Genomic DNA, 25,687 nt, shown 5'->3' with positions numbered 1-25,687 from the left:
AACATGTTGAATATAAGACTTATCACAAATGGAAAAAAATTGTGACTTTGATGCCAAAATGCCAATGACAACTCGTATAGTCGATTGGTGGTCTAATATGAAAAAAATCTAGATTGAAAAAATGATGTAACTGTTGTCTAAAAAATCGTACATGTCAAGTGCTAAAAGACTGTTAAAATAGACGTAGCGTGCTATGTAAATAGAAAATTGAAGAAACACGCCCACTAACAAAAATATTGAGCACGGATACAACCGATTCAATGAGAGATACCATGATCGGATATTCTCTAATACTTGGTAGAAAGAATGAAAAATAGAAAAAAATATGGAGAAGAGAGAATGAGGGATAAAGACTTTGAAGTTTACATCTTTCTTATCTATTTACAGACGAACAAGGTTAGAGAAAGAATAAAAATATAATAAATCGATAATATTAATTAATTTACACAATAAATTAAATATGATAAATAATAAATCATACTACCACGCACAATATATTCGAAGAGTATGAGAATGGTAATATTTTAACATGATTAATGAAAATAAAGGGATGTATAAAATAGTAATAATCACGTACGTATACACGTACAAATCTCAATCAACAAAACTAAAACGTTCTCGCTATTTTGAGGTGAAGAAAGAAAAATCTAAACTACATGCAGAATAAATTTACTCTAAAATAGGAAAAATAGTATTATTATTATTATTTTTTTTATCATTTTAAAGAATTTGAAACATTAATTTTTCCAAAATAGACGTTTTATGGGACAAGTGAACAGTACACGTGTCCCGATTTTAAGAATCCAGTTTCAAGTCCATTTGAAATTGTTGGACTGAAACCAAATGAAATGGCCAGATCACTCGTTCTTTTGATAAAAGGGACACCCGTCTGAACATGTGAGGTGGAAATGTTTTTCTTAACATTCCACAAAGTCACGTCAAAGACACCCTCTAATCAACTTCCGCCATGTCGGTTCCTCAAACCAAAAACTCCCACACGAGTTACCTTAACGCGTGGTTCTGGCTGCCTCTGAAAGTCTCGAACTCTGTCTTAGAATTTTTCGTCTTAAACTAACGAGGGCTTGTTTATCAAAACTAGTGGGCGTCCCGATCCATTTTCCTCCAAAACCCACAAATTTTCAGAAGATTTTCTTTTGCCTTTTGCATTCTTTTTTTCTTTTTTTTTTTTTTCGCTTCATTTAGTTTCTTGTTTCACTTCGTTTCCCAGCGACCAAACAGGCCTAGTATTTATACACAAAAGGTATATATTTTTTTTTCTTTTTGAAATGGTATTTATTTCACTGAATAATTTATGGTTCATTGGATACTATGTTCTATTTAAGTACAGTTGATCTGTGCTGATTTTTTTTTTTTTTTTGATTCTGATTAACTGTATTTTGGTGCTTCTCGTAGCTTGTAATTTCCAGGTGTTTATATGTGGGGGGGGGGGGGGGGGGGGGGGGGGGCAGGTTAGGGTCTGCAAGCCCTATTTTCACTTCTGAGGGAACTTTGTAGTGGGATTTTTCATAGGTAAAATCCTCAGCTTTTTCTCCTTTTTAATCATATTTTATTGTATTTGAGAATGATTATCGCTTTCTATGTGTTGAATACGTGATTAATATGCTTGTAGCATATCTCCATTGGTGATTCGTTTTAATCTGTAATTCGTTTTGTTTGCTGGGTTTAGATGGTTATGTGTGTATGGTGCACGTGTTGAGATGTTTTTAGTCTACAATGTGAACAGGATAGATGGGGTGCGGAAAATTGGTCAAACTATAAATTCCAAATGGGTTGAGAAAATTGACAAGTGCTAGTCGAGTAGGTTTTGGCTTCTGGTTGTTAAGTTTGAGAATTCAGTTGGTGCAGTTTCTCTATGAGAACCAGTAGAGCATATTGATATACTCATGCTTGTGCCAAATTAAATGAATGTCTGAGAGGGGAAGATTTCAAAATGGTTTATGCATTTCATATCCCGTTTGCCGACCCGACCCGACCTGGCCCGGCCCAGGAACTAGTTCTGACCAAACCCGAAGCTCCCCCATTCCGTTCAGCCGTTTAACCGTTGGCCGATTACCCGACCTGACAGCCGATTCGGCAGACAACGGGTATTCAGACCCTTTTTTTTTTTTAATTTATAATTTTTTATTTTCTAGAAAAATTAGATATTCATCAATTTATTTGTACTGTTTTTTCTTTTGAAAGAGGCGTGTGCTGCAGCGTGGCCTAGTTCCTAGTTCCTATCCTTCCAAGGCTATGGAAAGTGATGGTTTCTTTTGTTTTTTTTTTTTAATTTTTTAGTTTATCCGGCATAATTAATTCTCAAAAAGACTTGATTTGAGTCAAACCTGGACATTGAATTCTCACAAGAAAATAAAAAATAAAAATCCTGGGAGGTATGGATGCTTTGCTGCAAAAACGCCGACATTATTATTGTCTCGATTTTTCGAAACCAGGCCAGAGAGATGCTCAAGCTATCATATGGGAAAGGAGGGGGGGAATTGCAAGGGAAATTGGGAACTCTCTCTCCGTTGGAAAGGACAACATAATTTTGAAGAAGAAATATGTGAAACGCTTTGGATCGAATCCAATCGACTGCAAATGTTAGGATGTTGATTGAGAGTTGGGGATTGGCATCTTATGAAGGGGAATGTATTATAGTGCTGAGATTAATCGAGGAAGCAGAAGTTAGTTGGAAATAGGAGTTACTTAGAATCATATGAAGTGCACATGTTCATTAATTGTTGTTAAGTTTGTTTTAGCCTTACTTACAAATTGGAAGTTACGATATTACCCTTGCTTGTAACAGAAATAACTAACTCATTTTCACATGAGTTTTTGTATAAAAACCTACGGAATGCTATGAGGAAAAGTATCTGAAGCATTATACAGAATTCCTTTCTTGGAGGTTCTGATCCCTCGAACGATCAGAAGTGTTTTTTCCTATTTTCTTGTTCAAGTTACTAGCATACTGTAACAACAAAGTTGTCAGTGCTGAGCTAATGACTGAGTGTTTTTAAACGGGTATCGGCTAATAACCGAATTTTTTTAAACGAGTCGGGTAATTTCCATTTCCGATTCGGAAGCTATACGGGGTTGGGTAATTTCGGTTCGGTTTGGGTCGGGTCGATAAAACGGAAGTACAAAGCGGCCGGCTTTTTTGTTCAGTCCTACACGAGGGTTCAGTTTAGTCCTTTTTCATTGTATACTAATCTTGTTTAGTAATGCTTAGTTATAATACAGTAGAAAGGGCAGTGATTGCTTAGTTGGTTTGAAGCACTTTTGGATGGAGAATTAGTGCTCACTTCTTATTGTTAGGAAATATTATAACCAGAATCTTTCATTCACTTTTCATGTGTTTACCCCCAATTGTCCCAACTGTGAGTGCATGCGGCTGTGCTTTTGTTTCATTTTTTTTTTTCTAGGTTACAGAACTTTTTCTCGATATGGCTATGCTTTTGTTTCATGATTTGTAGTGTAGGTTGCTTCTTATGATCGTACTTGTCTTTTGGAAACTTGACGGTACAACACCATTAAACACCCCCCCCCCCCCCCAAAAAAAAAAAAAAAAAAAAAAAGTGTGCAGGTCACCTTTCTAACTGTCACCAGATTTTCTTCTTGTAATTTACAATTTCTAAGTACAGGTAAAATTTTGAACAATCATTTCAATCTTTTAATCTTTTTCTTCGAAAGAAAAATCCATTAATAAATGACGAACCCCATTAGGTCTAAGCTATGGCTTAAACCTGACTTGAGGGAGCACCTGTGGCTTCCTGCTGTCTAGGCTCCTCCTGTCCATTTCCCAGTGGGTAGGGTATAGCTATGGTCTTGCCCAGGTAGGGAAGCCCCATCTTTGGTTGCCCCACCTACCCATTTTTATCTAGCCAAAAAGGAAAAAAAAAAGAGAAAAGATGAACCCCATTAAATAGATGATAGGACTGGGCTAAGGCAGTAATCTTGACTGAGATTAGAACAAGCTTGAGTTGAACCTGTCTTGAATTATCAACAATAGTCAACCTTTTCTAATTTAAATCACATGCTTGATCGTAGAAAATTCATGAAGACAATTTTTAGCGCTGTCATTGCATTTCGATTCTGGTAAGTTTTTCTGTGCAGCATTTTGTGTTAGGGTTTGGAGCAGGTAACATTTCCTTTAGTAATGTATAATTGTGAGAAGTTACATTGGATTTGTACAACCATTAAAAATCAGAATGCATTTTAGTGTAGACTTCACTCAAATGTAGTGCAAGGAAATTTCTGACTGCCAAGTGAACTCAAACTGTAATGGCTAGAGCAAATTTTGCTTGTGATTTGCTGAGTTTGGATCAAAATTATTGAGTCGTGACTCTTGGTTATTTTGAAAAAACTGAATGGATTTTGTTGGGGGTTGAAAAATATATCTATGTAGAGAGAGAGAGAGAGATGAAGTGAGAACTTTTGTGAAGAGGGAGAGAGATGGAGAACTTTTTTAGTGAAATATTCAACATACGATTTTAAAGGAATCACTGCCCCCAGAATAATCCATTTGGGAGTCCAAGGTTGAGATTTTGTCATATCAACATTATCATTCATCCTTTACAACATTTATCAGGTTAGTATTTACCAGATTATCACATTTTAAACCTAACTTTTTCTAGTTATATTTTTCTCTTGTATAGATCCTCCGTACTGGGGTAATATCCCTTTTGATTGAATAAATTGTTATCTTACTAGTAAAGAATTGATAAATACTTTTGTTGTAAAATATCAACTATTTAATTCAAAAGCAATGGTTTAGATTTGAAGAAATCTACATGATAGAATTAGGCTTACTCATAAAAATTAGTAAAAAATTGTAATGGTGCTATTTGGAGGATCCTGATGTAAAAGTGAACTTTGCCTCTAATATTGTAACTAAATGGTCTTGATGCCCATTATTTGTTTTCTAAGGGTTTTTTGTGTGGTTGAATCCCTTGGAAACATAATGGTCTTGCACCCTGGTTGCACTTTTGATGGACAACTACTTGTCAAAATAGAATAAGTTTGTTTTCCTTCCTGTCATCTAATTACTTGATATTTTATTTTCCATTGGGGATCTTGTCATCCATCAGTAATGGAAACACAAAGCCAGGTAGAAGAAGCAGAGGAGAGAAAGATGCTTCCGCCCACATCTGGAACTTTTGAAGATCGTGAAGACCTTATTAAATACGTTCGTGACTTTGGAGCTAATCAAGGATATGTGGTTACTATCAAAAAGTCTAGGAAGGATAGAAGAGTGATCCTTGGTTGTGATAGAGGAGGTGTTTATCGTAATAGGCGTAAGATTGATGAGAGTAAACGCAAGAGAAAAGCTAGTTCACGCCTTATAAATTGTCCTTTTGAAGCCATAGGTAAGAGGGAAGATGACGTCTGGGTACTAACCATAAAAAATGGGGAACACAACCATGAACCATTAAAAGACATGTCAGAACATCCTTATAGTCGTCGCTTTACTGAGGAAGAAGTCAGGCAAATCAAACTTATGACAGAAGCTGGTATTAAACCTCGTCAAGTGCTTAAGACTCTCAAGCAAAGTAATCCAGAGCTGCAGTCAACGCCAAGACATTTGTACAATCTCAAAGCTAAGATCCGCCAAGGAAATCTGTCAGGTCAGAAATTTACTTAAGCTTTTTAAATCAAATAGATCATGCAGAGGCTGGGATTTGTAGATTTGTGTGGAATGCATCATGCTGAATTGTAGGTTCTGTACTATCATGGCCTCATGATTGGAAAGTAGTGCCCAAATCTTTTTTTTTTTTTTTTATTATCGGCACCAAGTGTCCAGGAATAGTGTCAATCCGCCCTTGGCTAGGAGTTTCTCACAAGTGCACATCGTATAATTGAAGGAAAAAAATCCCCCAGTCCGATGACCCGTAGAGATTGTTTGCACCCAAGGGGATTTGAATCTTAGACCTGTACCCCCAAGCCCAAGGCCTTTACCACTTGAACCAATCCCTAGGGGTTAGTGCCTTAATATGACTGTAGGTTTAATGAATATGATCGATGTTGGGGGATAGGTGTGGATTGATTAGGAATTAAATGGCAATATTCTTTTTTAATTGAAGGGAGTAACTTGCAAGTTCAGTGAAGCTAGATAAATGATTCATAGTACGCTAATTTTTTTTCGAATGCCTACATTGATCGCACTGGTGGGACTTTTTTATGGAGGGTCCAAGGTTCATCTTCTTCATTTTGGTTGCATAAACCAAGCATGGGATTGGAGCTTCACTATTATTGGTTATAGATATTAGGCTCTGTGTCTTTGAATGCTTAAAAGGCATGTGCATTTTAAATGACTAGTAGGCTTGAAAGTTGGCATTTTGTATAGTTAGGGTGAAATATTTGACTAGACAGGAAGTGAAAAATATCCCGAGGATATCTCCTTTCGTCCACCCCAATAATTTTGTCAATTCAGTAGTTTTATAAAATTTAGTTGATAAAAAGTGTTTTGCAGAGAGATGTTTTAAGTCATGGAGACCCAATAGATCTATGATTGTGGACTCAAATGCTGCTCCAGCCGGAGGTTCAAAGCAAAACAACAACAAGCCGGTAAGTTCCAAAGTGAAAAGAAAATGGTGATGTGGATAGGTTTCCTTTTCTGTATCTGGTTTCTAGTTTTTTATAGGTATGTGTCTGGTTCCTAGTTGTATTTCCTCTCAGTTTCTTTCTGCTTTCCATTGAATGTATTGAAGAATTCAACTCATCTGAAATTTAAATGTAGTTGAAGGTTCCTAATTTTATTGGAGGAAAATTTGTGGATTCACAGGGGAGTGCACTGATTGACGTTTTAAATCCTGTAAGCCCATAAAATTCTGTAGTCGAACCTTTATTTTCTTATTGATATAGTTGGTTCCATGAGCGGTGTTTTAATACCGTAGGTGTCTTAATTAGGCAACACAAGAGGTTGTTTCTCAAGTTCCTTTAACTACCAATGAAGAGTTCAAAGCTGCTGTTGCTGCAGCAGAGCAAGCTTTTCCTTCGTGGAAAAACACGCCCAATGCCACTCGCCAACGGATAATGTTCAAGTTTCAGGAGCTCATCCATAGAGATATTGTGAGTTTATTGCAAGTTGATTTGTTTGTTTACACTTTTGAACTTGTGTATTTTAATTTGGTTGACACGATATGTCTTATTCTCAGGATAAGCTTGCTATGAATATTACAATAGAACAGGGTAAGACGTTGAAGGGTGCACGAGGTGATGTGCTCCGTGGCCTAGGTTTGTCACTGCATACAAGTCTTGCAGTTTCTTTCCTCATTTAGCAACAATGATTTAAGCTCGGATCATATGCTCATGATGAGCTCATGACCTCATTCCCTTTCTCTTTTGCTTGTAGAGGTGGTTGAACATGCTTGCGGGATGGCAACTCTACAAATGGGGGAGTTTGTTCCAAATGCATCTAATGGTATTGATACATACTGCATTAGAGAACCACTTGGTGTTTGTGCAGGGATCTGTCCCTTTAACTTCCCTGCAATGATTCCCTTGTGGGTATGCCTGCTACTCATCCGGGGCTCTTTTATTTGGTCCTTTTTTGGTTTAATTAATGAACAACATTGATATCCACCTTTTTCTCTATGTTGCTATTGAAATGGAAGGGGTTGAAGTAGGTTAGAGATATAATTAAATATCTGTGACTAATTCATGCCCCTCCCTTCTTTGAATACTAGAACTGTTTATTTTATGGTATGTTCTAAAAGAGAGAGAATAGAAGTTGAATTAACTTCAGCAAAACTCGGAACTTGGAAATAGGACTCTAGATTGAGTGATTTTTGTTATATAATGTGGAAATCCGGATAAATATGGAGATGGAGTAATTAGTGGTAGATATCGAGATAAATGTGAAGTAATTTATGGTAGATTTTATTTAGGAAGTATCTGGTTTTTGTCAATTAGTTAGGCAGATTTCCTGCTCTTATTTTAGTAAATGTTTTCCTTCTTTGATATTTCTCTTGTATCTTAAATAGAGATCACTAGCATGTACAGAAATATACTAAAAGATTACTCTGATTTCATGGTATCAGAGCTAGGTTTTTTCTAAACCTAGCTATCAATGACGGAAACTGCCATCAACGGCAAAGGGTCAATGACCTATGAAACTCACGATAGTGAAACAGAAGCTATCTCCACCATGGGTTCAACTGGACTTGATAATTCATCCTTTCAACTCATGGTGGAGAAGCTGAATGGGAAGAATTTTCGTGAATGGGAGCAATCAATTAAGCTCGTAATCAACGACAAAGGAAAATTGGGATACCTTACCAGTGAGACCAAAAAGCTAGTCTCAACTGACGCTTCCTCCCTAAAAAAATGGAAGTCAGAAAATTCAATGGTGACTGCTCGGCTTGTAAATTCCACGAAGCCCTCCATCGGCAAGACCTATCGATTCTTGCCTTCAGCAAAAGATGTCTGGGACGCTATCCGTGAAACATATTTTGATGTTGAAAACTCCTCCCAAATATTTGAGATTAAGACTCAGCTATGACAGATGAAGCAAGGGGAGAGGGAGGTCACAGATTATTACATGGAGATGACAACCCTCTGCCGATAGTGTGCGATACAAAAAGCGACTTGAAAATGAAAGAGTTTTTGAATTTCTTGTAGGTCTTAACCGAGACTTGGATGATGTTCACGGAAGAATTCTTAGCCGACGTCCCCTGCCTTCAACATGCGAAGTCTTCTCGGAGGTGAGGTGAGAAGAAAATAGGTGTAAGGTGATGCTGATGCTGAAGGAGATTGTCTTTGTTGGACGTACTGGACTTGAGATGTCTGCCTTGGTGTCTCGGGGCTCTCTTGTTGGATCAGGTTCAAGACAAAAGAAGGGACGTCCTTGATGTGAGCATTGCCGAAAACTTGGACACACAAAACTCACATGTTGGGGGATACACAGGAAACCATTTGATTGGAAACCAAGGCATAACAACCGAAACCGTGGTTGCCAAGCTGCTGTTGATCATCAAGCCGAGCAACCTCAAGGGGAAAAGAGTAAAAATCCCACTCCAAGCAGTGCATTTAATGTTGAACAGTTGGAGCAACTCTATAAAATAATTTCTACCCTTCATGCATCGGGTTAGTCCTCCACGAGTGTCCCTTTTGGTTCTTTGGCACACAAAGGTAATTCTTTGAAAGCCTTAAGTACCACCTTTCGGCACAAAACTCCTTGGATTATTGATTCTGGTGCTTCTGATCATATGACTGATTCTTATCAACTTTTCTCCTTATACTCACCTTGTGCTGGAAATCTGAAAGTTAAAATTGCAGATGACTCACTCTTATCTGTTGTAGGCAAAGGGAGTTTCCAAATCTCTGACTCTATAACACTAGAATCTGTTCTTCATGTCCTCTAATTTATCATGCAATCTGTTTATCCATTAGCCAGTTGACAAGAAATTCCAATTGCTCGGCTAAATTTCTTTCCTCTTATTGTGTCTTTCAGGACCTATCATCGGTGAAGACGATTGGTAGTGCTAAGGAGTGTGAGGGGCTCTACTACTTTGAGGAGGCTAATGTGAGCGAACAATGTCAAATTGCTTTTTTTGATAAGTAAGAAACTTTATTGATTGAATGAAACTAGGCACAGCCCATGTATACAAGAAGTATACAAAAGAGACACCTAATTACATTCTAGAAAGTTGAAAAGAAAGCGAGAACTCATGGGCATTCCCTCCCTCTTATACAATAACAGCAAACCATTGAACTAAAGAAAATACAAAAAAATTCCATAATTCCCCCATAGTTCTCTCATTGTTGTTGAAGCACCTTTCATTGCGCTCCATCCAAATGCACCACAAAAGACACAAAGGAACCATCCTCCATGTCGCTGCTAGTTGGGAGCAATGATGCTTCCTATTCCAAAATGCTAGAAGATCCACCACACTCTTGGGCATGATCCAAGACAACCCAGTCGACTGAAAATACCTGCCCATAATTCCCTTGCCATCTCACAATGCAAAAAAAATATGCTCAATCGATTCGCCATTGCTTTTACACATGTAGCACCACTCCATCACAATCACACCACGTTTCCTTAAATTATCAGCCATCAAAATCTTTCCTAAAATTGTGGTACAAGTAGAAAAGGCAACTTTAGGGGGTACGGGGACTCTCCAAATACCCTTCCAAGGAAAGCCATTGGGCTGGTGTGCTGCCAACACTTTATAGAAAGATTTAACTGAAAATTTTCTGCTCCTCGAGTGTTTCTACAACATTCTATCTCGCCCATTTAATTATAAAAAAAAAACATTCTATCTCGCCCATTTTCTCCTATCTTCTTGGAATAAAGAAAGCTGTAAAAACCTGCTGTTTCATCCACCTCCCAATCCTATGCGTTTCTGGATAAGATCATATTCCAATGTACATTACCGTTATTTTTGTTTAAGTCTCTATCAAAAAATGTACATTACCGTTAGCTCGACTCATTACATCCGAAACAGTGGCTTGCTGATTTGCCGCCAATCTGAATACTCCAAGAAAAACAAAAAATAAGGCTCTCTCACCACATCAGACATCAAAACAAAAGCTGATTCTTGTACCCTCTCCCACCTCAAAATCAGTGTGTTTTACGAACACCTTCCACAATTTTCTAATAAATTTCTAGAGGCTCACCCCATAAGTACTCCTACCCTCCTTGGAACACCAACCCCCCCAATCACAACCATACTTCCGATCAATAACCAATCTCCATAGCGATTTCCCTTCCGATTGGAATCTCCATAGCCACTTCCCAAGGAGAGCTTTAAAAAAGAATAAATTACGCACCCCCAAGCCTCCCATCTCCTTCGGGCAGCACATTTTTTGCCAGCTCACTAAGTGGAATTTTTGCTCTTCTCCCATGCCACCCCACAAGAAGGCCCTAAATAGTTTTTCGATCCGATTGGCCACACCCACCGGTAAAGGGAATAATGAGAGAAAGTATATAGGAAGATTTGAGAGAGTACTTTTGATGAGAGTTAGTCTCCCCCCATTTGATAGATAGAGCCACTTCCAACCCGCCAATCTTTTTTTCTACATTTTCTACCACACCATCCCAAATATTTTTTGCTTTGAAAGAGGCTCCCAAAGGTAATCCGAGGTATTTCATAGGAAGAGAGGCCACTTTGCACCCCAACAACTCTGCTAGATGGTTGATATTATCCACCTCCCATATGGGACCAATTTTGACTTTCCCAAATTTACCTTGAGCCCCGAAATGGCTTCAAAGTACAAAAGAACAGCCCTTAAAGCTTGAAGCTGTCCACTGTTAGCATCACAAAAAATTAAGATGTCATCCGCATACAACAAGTGGGAAATGGAGAACGCACCTGTTTTAGGATTACCCACTGAAAAACCAGCAATAAAACCTCCCCTTACCGCCGCCTCCAACATGCGACTCAGTGCCTCCATCGCGAAAACAAAGAGAAAATGAGATAACGGATCCCATTGTCTCAAGCTCCTCGAACTCTGAAAAAATCCACAGGGTTGGCCATTAACTAAAACAGAAAATTGAGCTGTAGATACACAATGTTTCACCCGACTACACCACCTATCACTAAAGCCACACCTCCTCAGCATATAAATCAGAAAATCCCAGCACACATGATCATAGGCCTTTTCCATATCCAACTTGCATAAGACTCCCGAAATACTATCCCTCAACCGGCTGTCCAAGCACTCGTTCGCTACCAAAACTGAATCCAAAATTTGCCAGCCACATACAAAGGCATTTTGAGGCTTGGAAACACCTTTTCTTTTGCAACACCTCTAAAAAAAATTTCAAGAATTTTTCCCTACCTCTCGTCTCAAGTCAAGTGTATCTCTCAAAGTGTTTGATTGTACTGCTTTTGTCCATGTTCATGATCACCATCGGAATAAACTAGACCCTAGAGCTCTTAAGTGCATTTTTATTGGCTATTCTCCTACCCAAAAAGGCTACAAATGCTATGATCCAGCCACAAAAAAAATGTTTGGTAGCCTTGATGTTACTTTCTTTGAGACCACTCCTTACTTCCAAAAGCCCTCTCTTCAGGGGGAGAATTTGAGTGAAGCTCGGCCTTGGGATTTTCTGGACTTCAATCTCTCTATTGCTGAATCTGTCCCAAACATGCCTGTCCCACATGTTGTTAAACCACTCCTTTCTAAGCTGCCAGTTACAGAATAAAACTTAAACTTAGGGGGAGATGCAAAAAAACAAAATGACAAGGAGATACTTGTTTATTCAAGGAAGCCAAAATTAAGGTACAAGGAGAATCTCACACTTGAGGCACCAAGAGAGTTGGAACCGATGATAGATCCAAGCAACCATGAGTCTCTTTCCAATCCCGACCAGTAATAGCTCAAAATTGTCATGAGTTCTCCTCTAATAAATCTGAGCCTACTGGTATTGATTTACCTATTGCTCTCAGGACACAAACTCGGTCATGTACTCTCTATCCTATTTCAAAATTCATGTCTTACAATACTTTGTCTACAAGGTGTTGTGCCTTTACTTCTAACCTTGATAGTATAAAAAGTCCAAAGAATATTCAGGAAGCCTTGGAGATTCCTAAATGGAGAGAGGCAGTTATGGAAGAAATGCGGGCCTTGAAAAAAAAAATGAAACTTGGGATGTGATGAATTTGCCAAGAGGGAAGAAACCAGTGGTTTGCAAATGGGTTTTCACTGTGAAATATAGAGATGATGGGATAGTAGAACGGTACAAAGCCTATCTTGTTGCAAAGGGCTTTACACAAACCTATGGCATTGACTACTCCGAGACGTTTGCACTTGTGGCAAAGTTAAATACAATTCGGGTACTCATCTTTGGTAGCTAACTTGGATTGGCCACATCAACAACTTGACATTAAAAATGCATTTCTAAATGGTGAATTAGAAGAAGTTTTCATGATAGTACCACCAGGTTTTTGTAAGAAGGGTGAAGAAAACAAAGTATGTAAACTCAAGAAATCCCTGTATGGACTCAAGCAGTCTCCAAGTGCATGGTTCGATAGATTTGCAAAGGTGACAAAGGGTCAAGGATATCGGTAGGGACAATCAGATCATACTATGTTTTTCCAGTAGTCCATAGATGGAAAGAAAACAATTCTGATTGTATATGTTGATGATATAACTTTAACTGGAGATAATCTAGTGGAGATGGAGAGGTTGAAGTAAAAGAGCTGGGACAAATGGGGTACTTCTTGGGAATGGAAGTTACTGTATCAAAGAAGGGATTGTCTCTTAGAGCAAGTATGTTCTTGATCTCCTAACCGAAACTGGCATGCTTGGTTGTAAACCAAGTGACACTCCCATCGAAGTAGGAAAAAGAATAGGAGAATTTGGAAGACATGTTGAAAAAGAAAGATATGAGAGATTAGTTGGCAAACTAATCTATCACATACTTGACCTGACATTGTATTCGCAGTGAGTGTGGTGAGCCAACACATGCATTCACCAAAGGAAACTCACCTGGAAGCTGTGCACAAGATCCTCAGATATCTCAAGGGTTCTCTGGGCAAAGGACTATTCTTCAAAAAATGTGAAAGTAAGGAAGTAGAAGTCTTCATAGATGCTGATTGGGCAGGTTCAGCAGAGGATAAAAGGTCCACCACAGGGTATTGCACCTTTGTATGGGGAAATTTGGTAACTTGGAGAAGCAAAAAACAGAATGTAGTGGCCAGAAGTAGTGCTGAAGCTGAGTTTAGAGCAGTTGCACAAGGGATGTGTGAAGGACTGTGGTTATGGAAACTCTTGGAAGAACTACACGGCATAGTAAAATTCCCTATCAAACTCCACTGTGATAACAAAGCAGCCATTAGCATCTCTCTCAATCCAGTTCAAGCATGTAGAAGTGGATAGACATTTTATCAAGGAAAAGGTTGAAGAAGGAACCATCTGTATGACTTATGTTCCTACAAAAGAGCAAACAGCGGACATCTTCACCAAAGGGCTATCTAGACAGTTTTGATGATTTCCTCTGCAAGTTGGATATGATCAACATTTATAATCCAACTTGAGGGGGAGTGTGGAAATCCCGATAAATCTGGAGATGGAGTAATTAGTGGTAGATATTGAGATAAATGTGAATTAATTTGTGGTAGATATTCTTTAGGATGTTTCTGGTTTTCTATCAATTAGTTAGGCAGATTTCCTGCTCTTATTTTAGGAAATTCTTTCCTTCTTTGATATTTCTCTTGTATCTTAAATAGAGATCACTAGCATGTACATAAATATACTGAAAGATTACTCTGGTTTCATATAACTCTTGTTTGTGTTCTGGGAAAAGAAAATGGAAAGAAACTCATGTTCAAAGGTGTTGAGTGAGTTTGCAGATGTTCCCAATTGCAGTCACTTGTGGCAATACCTTTGTCCTTAAACCATGTGAAAAAAACCCAGGTGATTGTCAACAATTTTATTTTTCTGTTTGTCTTCTCTTACTTTGATTCTCTATGTTAATTAAAATTTTTGGAGAAACCACCCTTTATTTGATGAAGTTAATTCAGTTTATACATGAACTTGATTATGTCTATTCCTAATAGGATTAATAGTCGCTGTTATCTGTGAAAGCACTTGTGTGTGCTATATATTTTTTTTGATAAGTTGTGTGGGCTATATTGTAAGCAATGTTCTTTAGGATTCAGTTCATTGTTTTACCGCCTGTCTAAAAAGTTTGGGTTCGTAACAAGGCTCACACTTAGACCGATAGGAATTACAAAATGGGGTTATATCTCAGGTTGATTCAAAGTTTTAAACAGTTGTTTCTGAATTGCAGCTGTTGTGGAACATCATTAACAATGAATTTTGTTCATGTTGCGTCACTTTGTATGGTCCAATACAATATTATTAATTGGTTAGGTATAAGTTTTGTTCTCAGGTCAATATTTGCTAAGTTACATGGTATTAAGAAAGACTGTAAAGTTGGCTGAGCTGCTGGTTATTTATGTATGATGAGTAAATTAGTATTCTATTTCAGCGAATGATTGAGCTATTCACTAGGTATGCATGCGTGTATAGACATATGTCTGTAGGCAGTACAACTGCTTGTACCTTGGATTAACTGGTAAGTGATGCAATGGAGTTTGGCAATTCTAAGATTCTTAACAAGTGTGGTGAGGAAAAAAAAGCAGAAATTGAAACTTAGTTAACTTTTATATTTTGTGTATTGATGATTTATGCAGAGTACATTTCCAGTCATAATGTTGGTTGGGACCAGTGTTTTGTATTATATAGTTATTTGGTCTTGTGCTATTCTTAAATGCCATCCTCCTGTTTCCCATATTATTTTGTTACTGATGCACTTTACTGCATCCTTTCTTTTTTTTTTTTTAATCAGTAAAAAGTAATATGAATGAGAATAGGCATAACCCATGTACACAGGGAGTATACAATAGAAAACACCTACATACATTCTCAAAACGCTAAATTAGAGACGAGAACTGATGTACACTATTTCCATTAAGGACAATGGCTGAAAACCATAGGAGTAAAGTGTGAATGAAAAAATTCTGAAGCTCCGCCATTGTGCGATCTCTATCTTCAAAGCACCGTACATTCTCAAAACGCTTCTTACTGTTATTGTAATATTATTTTCGTTACAGGGGCTGCAATGATGCTTGCTGCACTAGCCATCGAGGCTGGTTTGCCTGATGGTGTCTTGAATGTTGTTCACGGCACTCATGTAAGCTTTTTCTCTTTAAACCTCTTCTATATGAATTTTTTGATTGGCATGACTCTTGCACCCTAGGACATTGAACCCATGACCTCATCCTTCACCCCTTTTTCATTATCATTCACACAAAAAACTGCTTTATATTCATGTTATATGCATTTTTTTAATAAATCTTCATTAGGAACCAAGCACTCGGGATATATACAAGAGTGATACCTATCTAGAAGGAGAAAAAGATACTCTAAAATCATATGAAATTCTAAGACTTTCCAAAGAAATTAGTATACATAAATAAAGTTTTGAGCCCCTTTCTTTTGCTCCCCCCGCCCCCAGGGTCAGTTGTTCGTCTGTGCTTTCATCAAAGATTCTGTCATTCATTTCCTTCTAAATACACCGAATGAGGCAAGTAGGAACCATTTTTCACGCAACAGCAATTTGCGGGCTACTGCCTAATCTTCTCCAGAAATAATAAAAAAAGGTCCTCAATTCTTCTTGGCATGCTCCACAGCCAAACCAACTGGATTGAAGAAGTCACTCCAAAATGCACCAACATTCTTGCAATGGAGTATGATGATTAGCAGACTCACCACTTCTCTTACACATGCAACACCAATCAATCACAACGATTGGTTTTCCTTAAATTATCCACAGTAAGAATCTTTCCTAGAGTTGTTGTTTAAGCCAAAACAGCAGCTCTCAACGGGACATTAGTCATCAAATGCTCCTCCAAGGAAATAGGTTATTATCACGAGAAATGGAAATATTATAAAAAGAGCAAACATTGAACGCTCTCCTCTCTTGTAAGGGTTCCAAAGAATCTTATCTTCCCCTTGGTCTGATTGAATAAATTCACTAAAGACACTTCCCAATTTGGGGATGATTTAGTAGTAGAGGCTATTGTGGCCAGTGAACACTTCACCCTCATAATGAGAAACAAATCTTGTAAAATGCATTTCCATCAAGTGCATGTTTGTTGTGGGACTTTCTCACCCATCTTCAATTGTTCAAAGCAACGAGATCACCTGAACCCATCTACCAGTTTATTAGTTCCTGCAGACTTGATCTCTGAAATGCCCCTTATTATAAGTTGTCTCAAATTCTGTGAGGTGTGATAAGTAGAGAATTAAGGGTAATGACTTCAGTGCAATTGGGGATTTAAGTTAGTGGGGTTTGGAAAATTGTGGTTTTCAGCCCGACTAGTGCCTTCAGCCTATGGTGTTCTTCTCTTGTGGGGGAAGTTATATGGTTAGAAGAAGCCGCTTAGAGGAATGAGGGAGTTTCTTCCAAGAGCTGGTTCAGTTAGTTGTATTCAGGGCCAGAATTTGAATGTATCTTACTGCACAGATACTGCACCTTTTATTTGTGAAATTTTCCATTATTTTCTCTACACATTGACATTAACCTTTGTGCGAAACCACATAAGGTTGTCTTATGTGAGTGATTTGTTTATTTAGTGTTTTCTTTTGAATTTGTCTATCATCTCTATATTAATTTGGCATGATATTTCTCTTTCCACATGATTTGTCTTTTTTGTGCCTCAGAAGTATTGGAATATTGATGCAATTGTAACATTATATACAACCCCTAGGGGTTGGCTCAAATGGTAAAGGCCTTGGGCTTTGGTTTATGCTCTCCCCAGGTCTAAGGTTCAAATCTCCTTGGGTGCAAACAATCTCTAAGGGCCATCGGACTGGGGGGTTTTTCCCTTGAATTACCTAAGTTGCACTTGTGGAAAACTCCTTGCTGACAGTCTGTGCACCCCAGGGATTAGTTGGGATGCTGTTCTTGGACACCCGGTGCCAATCAAAATAACATTATAACATTATGTGACAAGTTTAAAAACTTTTATATTCTCTACATTTTCCTCTGTACCCTTTTTCTTTTCTATGTCAAGATGTATACTCAATTACAATTTAAAGGTCCAGTTAGGTCATTAATTTATCCCTGACGTTTTATTATTTTTTTAACTGGAGCAGGACATTGTTAATCAAATATGTGACGACGATGATATAAAAGCAGTATCGTTCTTTGGTTCAAATGCAGTAAGTTTGTCCTCAAGGGTACTACAGTTTTACCAATACATACACATGCTTATGCAATGCTTGAAGATATTTTGAGTAGACATTTTATACACCCACACATGCGCATGTTAAATTTTGGGGATCTTATTGGATTTATTTTGGCAAAATTTTCCATATGCAGTCCTATTGACTCCTGTGTAATCTGCTTTGAAGTTGATGAGTGATGTTTGTTGCTCTGTTTGGTTTTTGTGGATATGAAATGGGCATATATTAACTTTGGGGATTTTATTGCATTAGTTTTGGCGAAAGTTCATGTTGTAAGTATACCATCCTATTGTCTTCTTGTAATTCTGCTTTGAAGTTGATGAGTGATGTTTGTACACCCTGATTGGTTCTAGTGTATATTCTATACATAAAGAGCAATGCTTGTCTGCTTATATAAAAGAGGATGTAAAATTGAGATCAGGATTAACGTTTGTATCTTCATTGTGGAAGGAAGTTGTTCTTCATTGTGGAAGGAAGTTGTTGACTCTAGACATGGAGGTGCTTGGGGTGGTTGGTGCACTAATGGGAGGGGGGGGGGGGGGGGGGGGTATGGTGTGGGTTTGTGGAGATATATTAGGTGGGGATGGCAATGTTTCGAAAACAATATCCGATTTGTGGTTGGACAGGGCACTAGAATTAGGTTTTGGCAGGATGTTTGGTGTCGAGAGCGCTCTCTGGAGAGGGCCTTCCCAACTCTCTATAGTATTGCGGCTAATAGGGAGGCTTCGGTGGTGGATCTGCTTGTGTTTGCCCAAGGCTCTCATCAGTGGAATATTCTATTCACTCGGGATAACCATGATTGGGAATTGTCTACCGTTTCAGAATTTTTCAGCTTGATATACTCATCAAGAAGATTAATGGCACAGGGTGATAGGATACAATGGAGGTGCAGTGGCAGCAAGAAGATCACAGCCAAGACATATTATAAAATATTGGCATCACAAGGTAATGTATCTTTCTCGTGAAAAAAGCATTTGGAGGTCTCGCGCACCTTCCAAAGTGGCTTTCTTTGTGTGGACTGCTGCCCTTGGGAATATTCTAACCACGGATAACTTAAGGAAGAGGGGGGGGCCTCATTGTGATGGATTGGTGTTATTTGTGCAAAAAACAGGAGAATCAGTGGACCATCTATTACTGCATTGTGAGGTGACAAGAGAGCTGTGGAATGGTATATTTAGTTGAGTGGATGTTGCTTGGGTTATGCCGGCAAAGGTGGCTGACCTGCTTGCTTGCTGGAAGGGTCTCCAAGGTTGTTCCCAGGTGGTCCCAGCATAAAAGATGATCCTGTTGTGCATTATGTGGTGTATTTGGATGAAAAGGAATGCACGGAGCTTCAGAATTTTTTTTCTACATACTTTACTCCTATGGTTTTCAGTCATTGTCCTTAAATGGAAATAGTGTGCATGATTTCTTATCTCTAATTTAGCATTTTTAGAATGTATTTAGGCGTTTTCTTTTGTATACTCCCTATGTACATGGGCTATGCCTATTTTCATTCATAGCAATGAAACTTCTTATATAAAAAAAAAAAAAGATCTTACATTTCCCCAGAGACTATTCTACTGAGATATCATACCTGGTAGTGTTTTTCAGTTTTTTCCCATCATTTCAGTCTTAACCATTATATGTTTGTGCAAACACCCTCAAATGTTGTCACATAAAGCAAGTGCAGGATTAGTTGACTCTCATGTTTTTAAAATTCACGCATATATAGAGCATGTGGAGATATATTTATGCATATATATTATCTATTCGCTTGTTCACCTACAGATAAAAAAAAATTTATTCGCTTGTTCACCTGTTGTTCAGGCTGGAATGCACATATATGCCAGGGCAGCTGCTAGAGGAAAACATGTTCAGGTGAACACCCCCTTTTCATCTCTCTCTCTCTCTCTCTCTCAGGTTCTTTCAACTTTGGTTAGACCCAGTTGAAAACTGTAAACCCACCATTTGGCTACGTCACTGATTGTTGTGTTAACTCTTTAGTCCAATATAGGAGGCAAAAATCACGCAATCATTATGCCTGATGCTAGCGTGGATGCTACGTTGAATGCTCTTGTGGCTGCTGGCTTCGGTGCTGCAGGACAGCGGGGCATGGCACTCAGCACAGCTGTTTTTATCGGAGGTTCAAGGCCATGGTATTATGATTCAATTGCCTCAACTTTTCTTTATGGTTTGGCATTTCCAAGTTTTAAGCTTCGATTGGGTGCTTGCTTTCATAAAGAATCATCATCAATTTTCAGACTTCAGACTCAAGTGGTCATAGTTCTAAATTAGTCAGTCTTTTTCATTTATGAAATTATAATAGTTTCCAAGGGTCTCTTCCAATTCTCCAGTCCACTTAATAGGGTTTGGCAAATCTTTGTCTTACAAAAATGATGTCTGTGGGTCTGTACAGGGAAGAACAACTTGTGGAGCGTGCCAAAGAACTTAAAGTAAATGTAGGAGCAGATCCGAGTGCGGACCTTGGTCCACTTATTACTAAAGAGGTGCAAGCATAGCCCCCAAAAAGTTTCCTCATCCATCTACAATATAGATGTATTTATTACATTCTGAGTTTGGTTTTTATCAAAGTAATGCACTTATTGTTGCCACTTATTGTTGCCTAGCTGGTTGCTAGTGCATACTGTGTTCATTTTAAGTTATGTAAGATACTCAATTTTTTCTTTTACTTTTTCATTCTTGATGTGTGTTAAATTTTGCAGGCAAAGGATTGCGTATGCAGATTAGTACAATCTGGTGTCGAAAGTGGTGCTAGAGTGCTGCTTGATGGGAGACATGTTGTGGTAGGATTTCTTTATGCTCTCCAAGACAAGCTAACTGTTGCTATACCAAACCTTGTTTAATACCTCCTTTTCAAATTTAGCTTTACTGCAGTTGCGCGAATCCTCTTGCATCAAATTTTCTTTATTGGAGTTAGAAAGAAATGTGGCCTATTGGTGTCAATAATGCTACTTTTCTCAATTTCAGTCTATTGCAAAAATTCTTGAACGTTTACTGTGAGATTTGGTTGTGGTTAAAGTCTTATGGGTTTCAGCAGTTGCATTCTTTACACAACCATGATTAAAGAAGGATGATTCTGCAAATTTACTGGTTGTTGGCAGCTCTTGGTCATAATGGAGTTTCATTCCAATGTAGGGAAATGATGGATTTTCTAGTTGTCCAAATTGTAGGCTCCTTCAATGCTCACAATTTATAGTCATGCAGCTATGTGTATAGTGTTCATTTTTTTATCAATAATGTCATGTAATTGAAAGCACTGAGAGGTAGAACCCTAGTACACATGTACATAAAAAATGCATCCAACTAATGAGGAATAATAAACAACAAAAATCTTAAATATTGAGGCTTTTAACTGTCTCATCTTCTTCTCACGGGCTCTACCAAAAAGCCGAAAAGGCAACAACTCCATGACCCATTGGGGCATAACCCACACATTCCCAAAGGTACTAGAAATCTAAACCTATATTTCCCCAACTGAAGTATGAGATGGTCAAACCTGTCTCCGCTCTGCTTACACATACAACACTCCAAGACTACAAATGCCTCTTTCATAGACTATCCAGTGTTATTGTCTTACCTAAAGTTGCTGTCCAAGCAAAAACAGCTTCCCTCCAAGGAGCCTTAGTTATAAAATTCACATTTGAAGACCGACATTTGACATGTGAACCATTTTGATTGCATTGCTTTTTTTTAATGAAAATTAATTGATGTTTTGAGTTTAATTGGATCTTCTTTTTGGATGCTTTACAATACCATTATTATCTCTGTTAAACAGTGGTTTGGATGAGAATCAAAATGTCTTTGTGATCCCACATCATAGCAATGACCCAGAGGATTATAAGTCAGCTTAGTAATGCCACGTGTCTAAGGGGCATTGCAAGGCAATATGGGTTGTCCAAGAGTTTGCCAGGGATTTTTTAGTGGATGGAATTGCGTACAAGTAAACTGAGTCGTACATTAGATGTGACCTTGGTTGATTTGGACCATATAAATGGTTATGAGAAGTTCCAATCTTGACCATTCTTTTTAAGGTATTGCACGTCCACTTTTTTTAGAGATTTTTTAGAGGAAACTTATACGTGTGATTCTTGTGGGGAGACTGGTTGGATCCATCCTATCCTAATAGCACATTTTTTAGGATTAATTTAAAATCCTGTTTTCTTGCAAGACCCGGTTAGAGGAAAACTCTATAGAGATTGCTTGAAAGCAAAATCCTTGTTTTACGAGCTGGGGTATGTTAGCCAGATTTGATATGAACTGTTCACAATTGGGGCTTCCAGTAATTGTTTCCATTGCACAAATAAACATGGTTGTATTCTTGACACAGGGCTCAAGCAGACGCTCACCCAACATCTTCACAACCCAAATCACATGAACCTTGACATTCTTTGTCATAACAGGGAACCACAGTTCTTTTCCATTCAACACAGCTGAAAATTTTAAACAATATAAGACTGAAAACATTGATTTATTGGTCTGAACTAAGTGAGATCATGGGACCCTGGCTTGGAAAGTTCTTTCTGTTTGGTATTCTCTTTGATGCATGATGTTTTCAGAGAATTCATTTGCTTGTCATTTGCTGAGGAGTTGTGTTAATTTATTTTTTAAATATTGCGAGAGCTTGCTTTTGAAAAACGTTCAGTGAAATCTTCCAATTTAACTTTGTAGGTACGAGGATATGAGAAAGGAAATTTTGTTGGCCCTACCATCTTATGTGATGTTACAACCAATATGGAGTGCTACAAGGTATTTTTCTTCATGCTTGCAGTTCCACTTTTGTTTCCAAAAGTGAATGTATTTGGATAATTATGATCTCAGTGGAAGAAGATTAGAACCAAAGACATTGGCATATTCTTGACAGCACTGTATCTTGTGTTGAGCAGGAAGAAATTTTTGGACCAGTCCTTATTTGTATGCAGGTATGCATAATTAGGTTTCTTTCGTTTTTGTCTGTGGTGTGAGCTGGAGATTGTTTGACAACATTTCGTTTATTTGGTGACACAGGCTGACAGCCTAGAAGAGGCCATAACCATTGTGAACAAAAACAGGTACTGTTACTCCTCGCTTAGCTCCAAGGTGAATTTTATATGATGTGTGTTTCAAGGTGTCATGTTTTAAATTGACTATGGGATTATATATGAGGTACACAAAGCTTTTTCTTTTCAGTGTATATACACCAAGTTTGGCAAGTAGTGGGAGTGAATTGGTCATGTTATTGAAACTCTAGGATGAATTGCTTGTCGAAATATAGGAATCTAGTATAATATCTTATTATGGAAGCATTCGAGTGTAATTAGCATTTTTTCTTTTGTTAATCCACGTCACTTTTTCATCCATGTCAGTGGGCCATGATGTTGGATATTTGTCTCCTGATCTTTACATAACTTACTGACCGTTCGTTTCTTTTCCATCTCCTCAATTGCTGACTTCTCATGTATCTTTCCCATCCTGAATCTATAAATGTTCTAATGGTTGAACACTTGCTAATTTCGTCTTCCTTGTGGCTCCTGCATACCTTCAACTATTTCTGCCCATTGTGCAGGTCTGCAACTAATTGTATAAACTATCTAAACATGTCAGAAAAATAGCAATTTGAGTTTGGAGTATATAAGAGTCCAGGGTCTATGCTGAGACATTTTCTTCTATTGTGTTGAAATGCTATCCGAAGTACCCATTGACAATTCACAATTTTTTGGAGATATTTCACCATTACTTATTTTATATTCCTATTTTATAGGCATGGAAATGGAGCTTCCATTTTCACGACATCTGGTGTTGCTGCTAGGAAGTTCCAGAATGAAGTTGAGGCTGTGCTGGTAAGTCAACCGTTCTGTATGGCATATGGGTACCAAGAAATTTTGGTACCCCTTTCTGGCCATTGGATCTCAGTCCGCCTTATTGCTCAGTTTAAGCCAATCCTGGCTAGAATGCAGGGGGCCTGTCTATCGGCTAGTTGTACAAAACCTGAATAAAAAACGTGATTGGCTCACACGTTATTTAGAGTTGAGGAGGCCATTATTTGCAAATGTTGCATTTAAGTTTATGATTAAAACGTGTTTAGTGGAACCTGCGGTGGGATAGGGGGATACCTTGTGAGCAGCCAAGGCGGTGCCATGGGGTCTCATTCTTCTTTCAGATATGTATCTATTATTCTAACTTGCATGTCATTTTCTTACAAGAATTTAAATACGACTCAGGTTGGGGTCAATGTTCCTGTTCCAGTTCCATTGCCATTTTCTGCATTCAATGGATCGAAGGCATCTTTTGCCGGGGATCTAAACTTTTGTGGTATAATTTATTTGGTCCTCTCTCTCTCTCTCTCTTTCTCTCTCTCTCTCAATTGAGTTACATGCTAGTTTCAGTTTCTCAGTTTCTTTTGATTCTTGACTTTGCAGGGAAGGCGGGTGTGCAATTTTACACCCAGATCAAAACAGTGGCACAACAGTGGAATGATTTACCTAGCCTAAGAGTGTCTCTAGCTGCGCCTCCATCATCTGAGACTGATACAACAAGCCGAGGAGTATCTTCAGCATTTCCTGCCACTTCTGAGAGAGACTCACCTAGCCAAAGAATGTCACCAGCAATGCCTCTAGCATCTGAGAGTGATTCTCCAACCTGTGAAGTATTGCCAATTCCTCCAACATCTGAGGCGGATTTACCAAACCCTCAACTGTCATCTGTGTCTCCAACAGCGGATAGAGATTTACGAAGCCAGGAAGTGTCCATGGTCTTACCTCCAACATCCGACAGGGGTTTATCAAACCGTAAAATGTCTGTAGCTATGCCTCCATCGACAGAGAGGGATTTACCAAGTGAAGGAGTGTCAATATCGACACCCAAGTCATCTGAAAGGATATATATACCTCAGTCTCAGTGGAATGAAACTCAACCCCCAGCCTCTCAAAGGAGTGAAACTATTCCATCAACATCAGACGGGATTCATGTGCCTACATCCCAGAGGAATGCAGCATCTCAAAGAGCTGATGCTGCAATGGCCTTAACTTCTGAAAGGGTATATGGTCCTTCATCTCACGCGCTTGACAATATGGGTCCAACTTCGTGCAGGAACGACAGTGTGGCTCCAACATCTCATCGGATTGACACTACTGTGCATCCAACTTCTGACAGGGTATTCATGCTGGCAACTTCTCGCTTGAATGATGGCATGGGTCAAACCTTCCAAAGGACTAACACCAACATGTTTTCAACTTCTGAGAGGCTATACATGCCCACCACATCTCACCTGAATGACCATATGGGTTCTACATCTCGGAGGACGGATATTGCTTTGCATCCGACTTCAGAGAGGATATACATGCCTGTAACATCTCAAAGGAATGAAAACATGGCTCCGGCTTCTCAGCGGACTGATGCTGTTCCCCCCACGCCTGAAAGACTGTACATGTCTCCAATAGTTCAGAGAAACCCGGGCATGCCTCCAACGACTGAGAGGTTATATATTTCACCAACATCTCAGAGGCTGTACTCTCAAAACCATATAATTTCAATGGATGAGTTCCCCAGCCAAGGAGCGTCATTGACTTTGCCATCATCTCAAAGGATATAGGATATTACACAGTACATTTGTGTTCCGTTTTAGGATCAATGTAGACAATAATCTCATGATGCAAGCAAGTTTTTCTTCGTTTTTGGCGATACACATTTGTTGTCTTCTCTCTAGGGGAGTTGGGGAAAAGCGAGGAATGACAAATCGCCTTGTGACTGATGAATTAACTCGAATAAAACTCTTGAAAACGTTCTCCCCTCGAAAAACAACCCATTTTCCTCTCGTGAAATCTGTGGAGCTTTCCCTCTCCCTTGCCGTCTCTTCTCTCTCCTTTCTTTATTTCTATTCTTTCATTTTTCTCCTCAATTCTTATTTTTTTGTCCTAGCTTCGTTGGATATGGAGCAATCCTGCATGGAGGTAGAAGGCCTTTGGGTCATCAACTTTTCCCGAAGCAGCAGCAGCAACGACAATAT

The 25,687-nt window shown here is 38.6% G+C and overlaps 1 protein-coding gene across 2 annotated transcripts; it reads left to right on the top strand.

Annotated features, from left to right (window-relative positions):
• The first annotated feature begins 901 nt into the window (after positions 1–901).
• Positions 902–25,502, top strand: LOC121262332. 2 transcript variants are annotated; one of them, XM_041164769.1, is made up of 21 exons: positions 902–1,261; positions 1,461–1,530; positions 5,088–5,624; positions 6,470–6,564; positions 6,737–6,811; positions 6,907–7,068; positions 7,155–7,233; positions 7,352–7,506; positions 14,301–14,364; positions 15,567–15,646; positions 17,614–17,679; positions 19,513–19,563; positions 19,690–19,841; positions 20,102–20,192; positions 20,409–20,489; positions 22,375–22,452; positions 22,590–22,625; positions 22,711–22,754; positions 23,444–23,522; positions 23,904–23,994; positions 24,102–25,502. In XM_041164769.1, exons 3-21 carry the CDS (start codon positions 5,090–5,092, stop codon positions 25,271–25,273), a joined length of 3,186 nt encoding a protein of 1,061 aa, XP_041020703.1. In that variant the 5' UTR covers positions 902–1,261; positions 1,461–1,530; positions 5,088–5,089; the 3' UTR covers positions 25,274–25,502. The 2 variants fall into 2 exon arrangements, with proteins under 2 accessions (XP_041020703.1, XP_041020702.1); XM_041164768.1 differs by having other exon boundaries at positions 1,414–1,530.
• Positions 25,503–25,687: the final 185 nt, after the last annotated feature.

The sequence above is a fragment of the Juglans microcarpa x Juglans regia genome, chromosome 4S (genome assembly GCF_004785595.1).
Source record: "Juglans microcarpa x Juglans regia isolate MS1-56 chromosome 4S, Jm3101_v1.0, whole genome shotgun sequence".
Classification (NCBI taxonomy): Eukaryota; Viridiplantae; Streptophyta; class Magnoliopsida; order Fagales; family Juglandaceae; genus Juglans; species Juglans microcarpa x Juglans regia.
The sequence above is the reverse complement of the archived record's forward strand: the minus strand, read 5'-3'. Positions and strand labels throughout refer to the sequence as shown.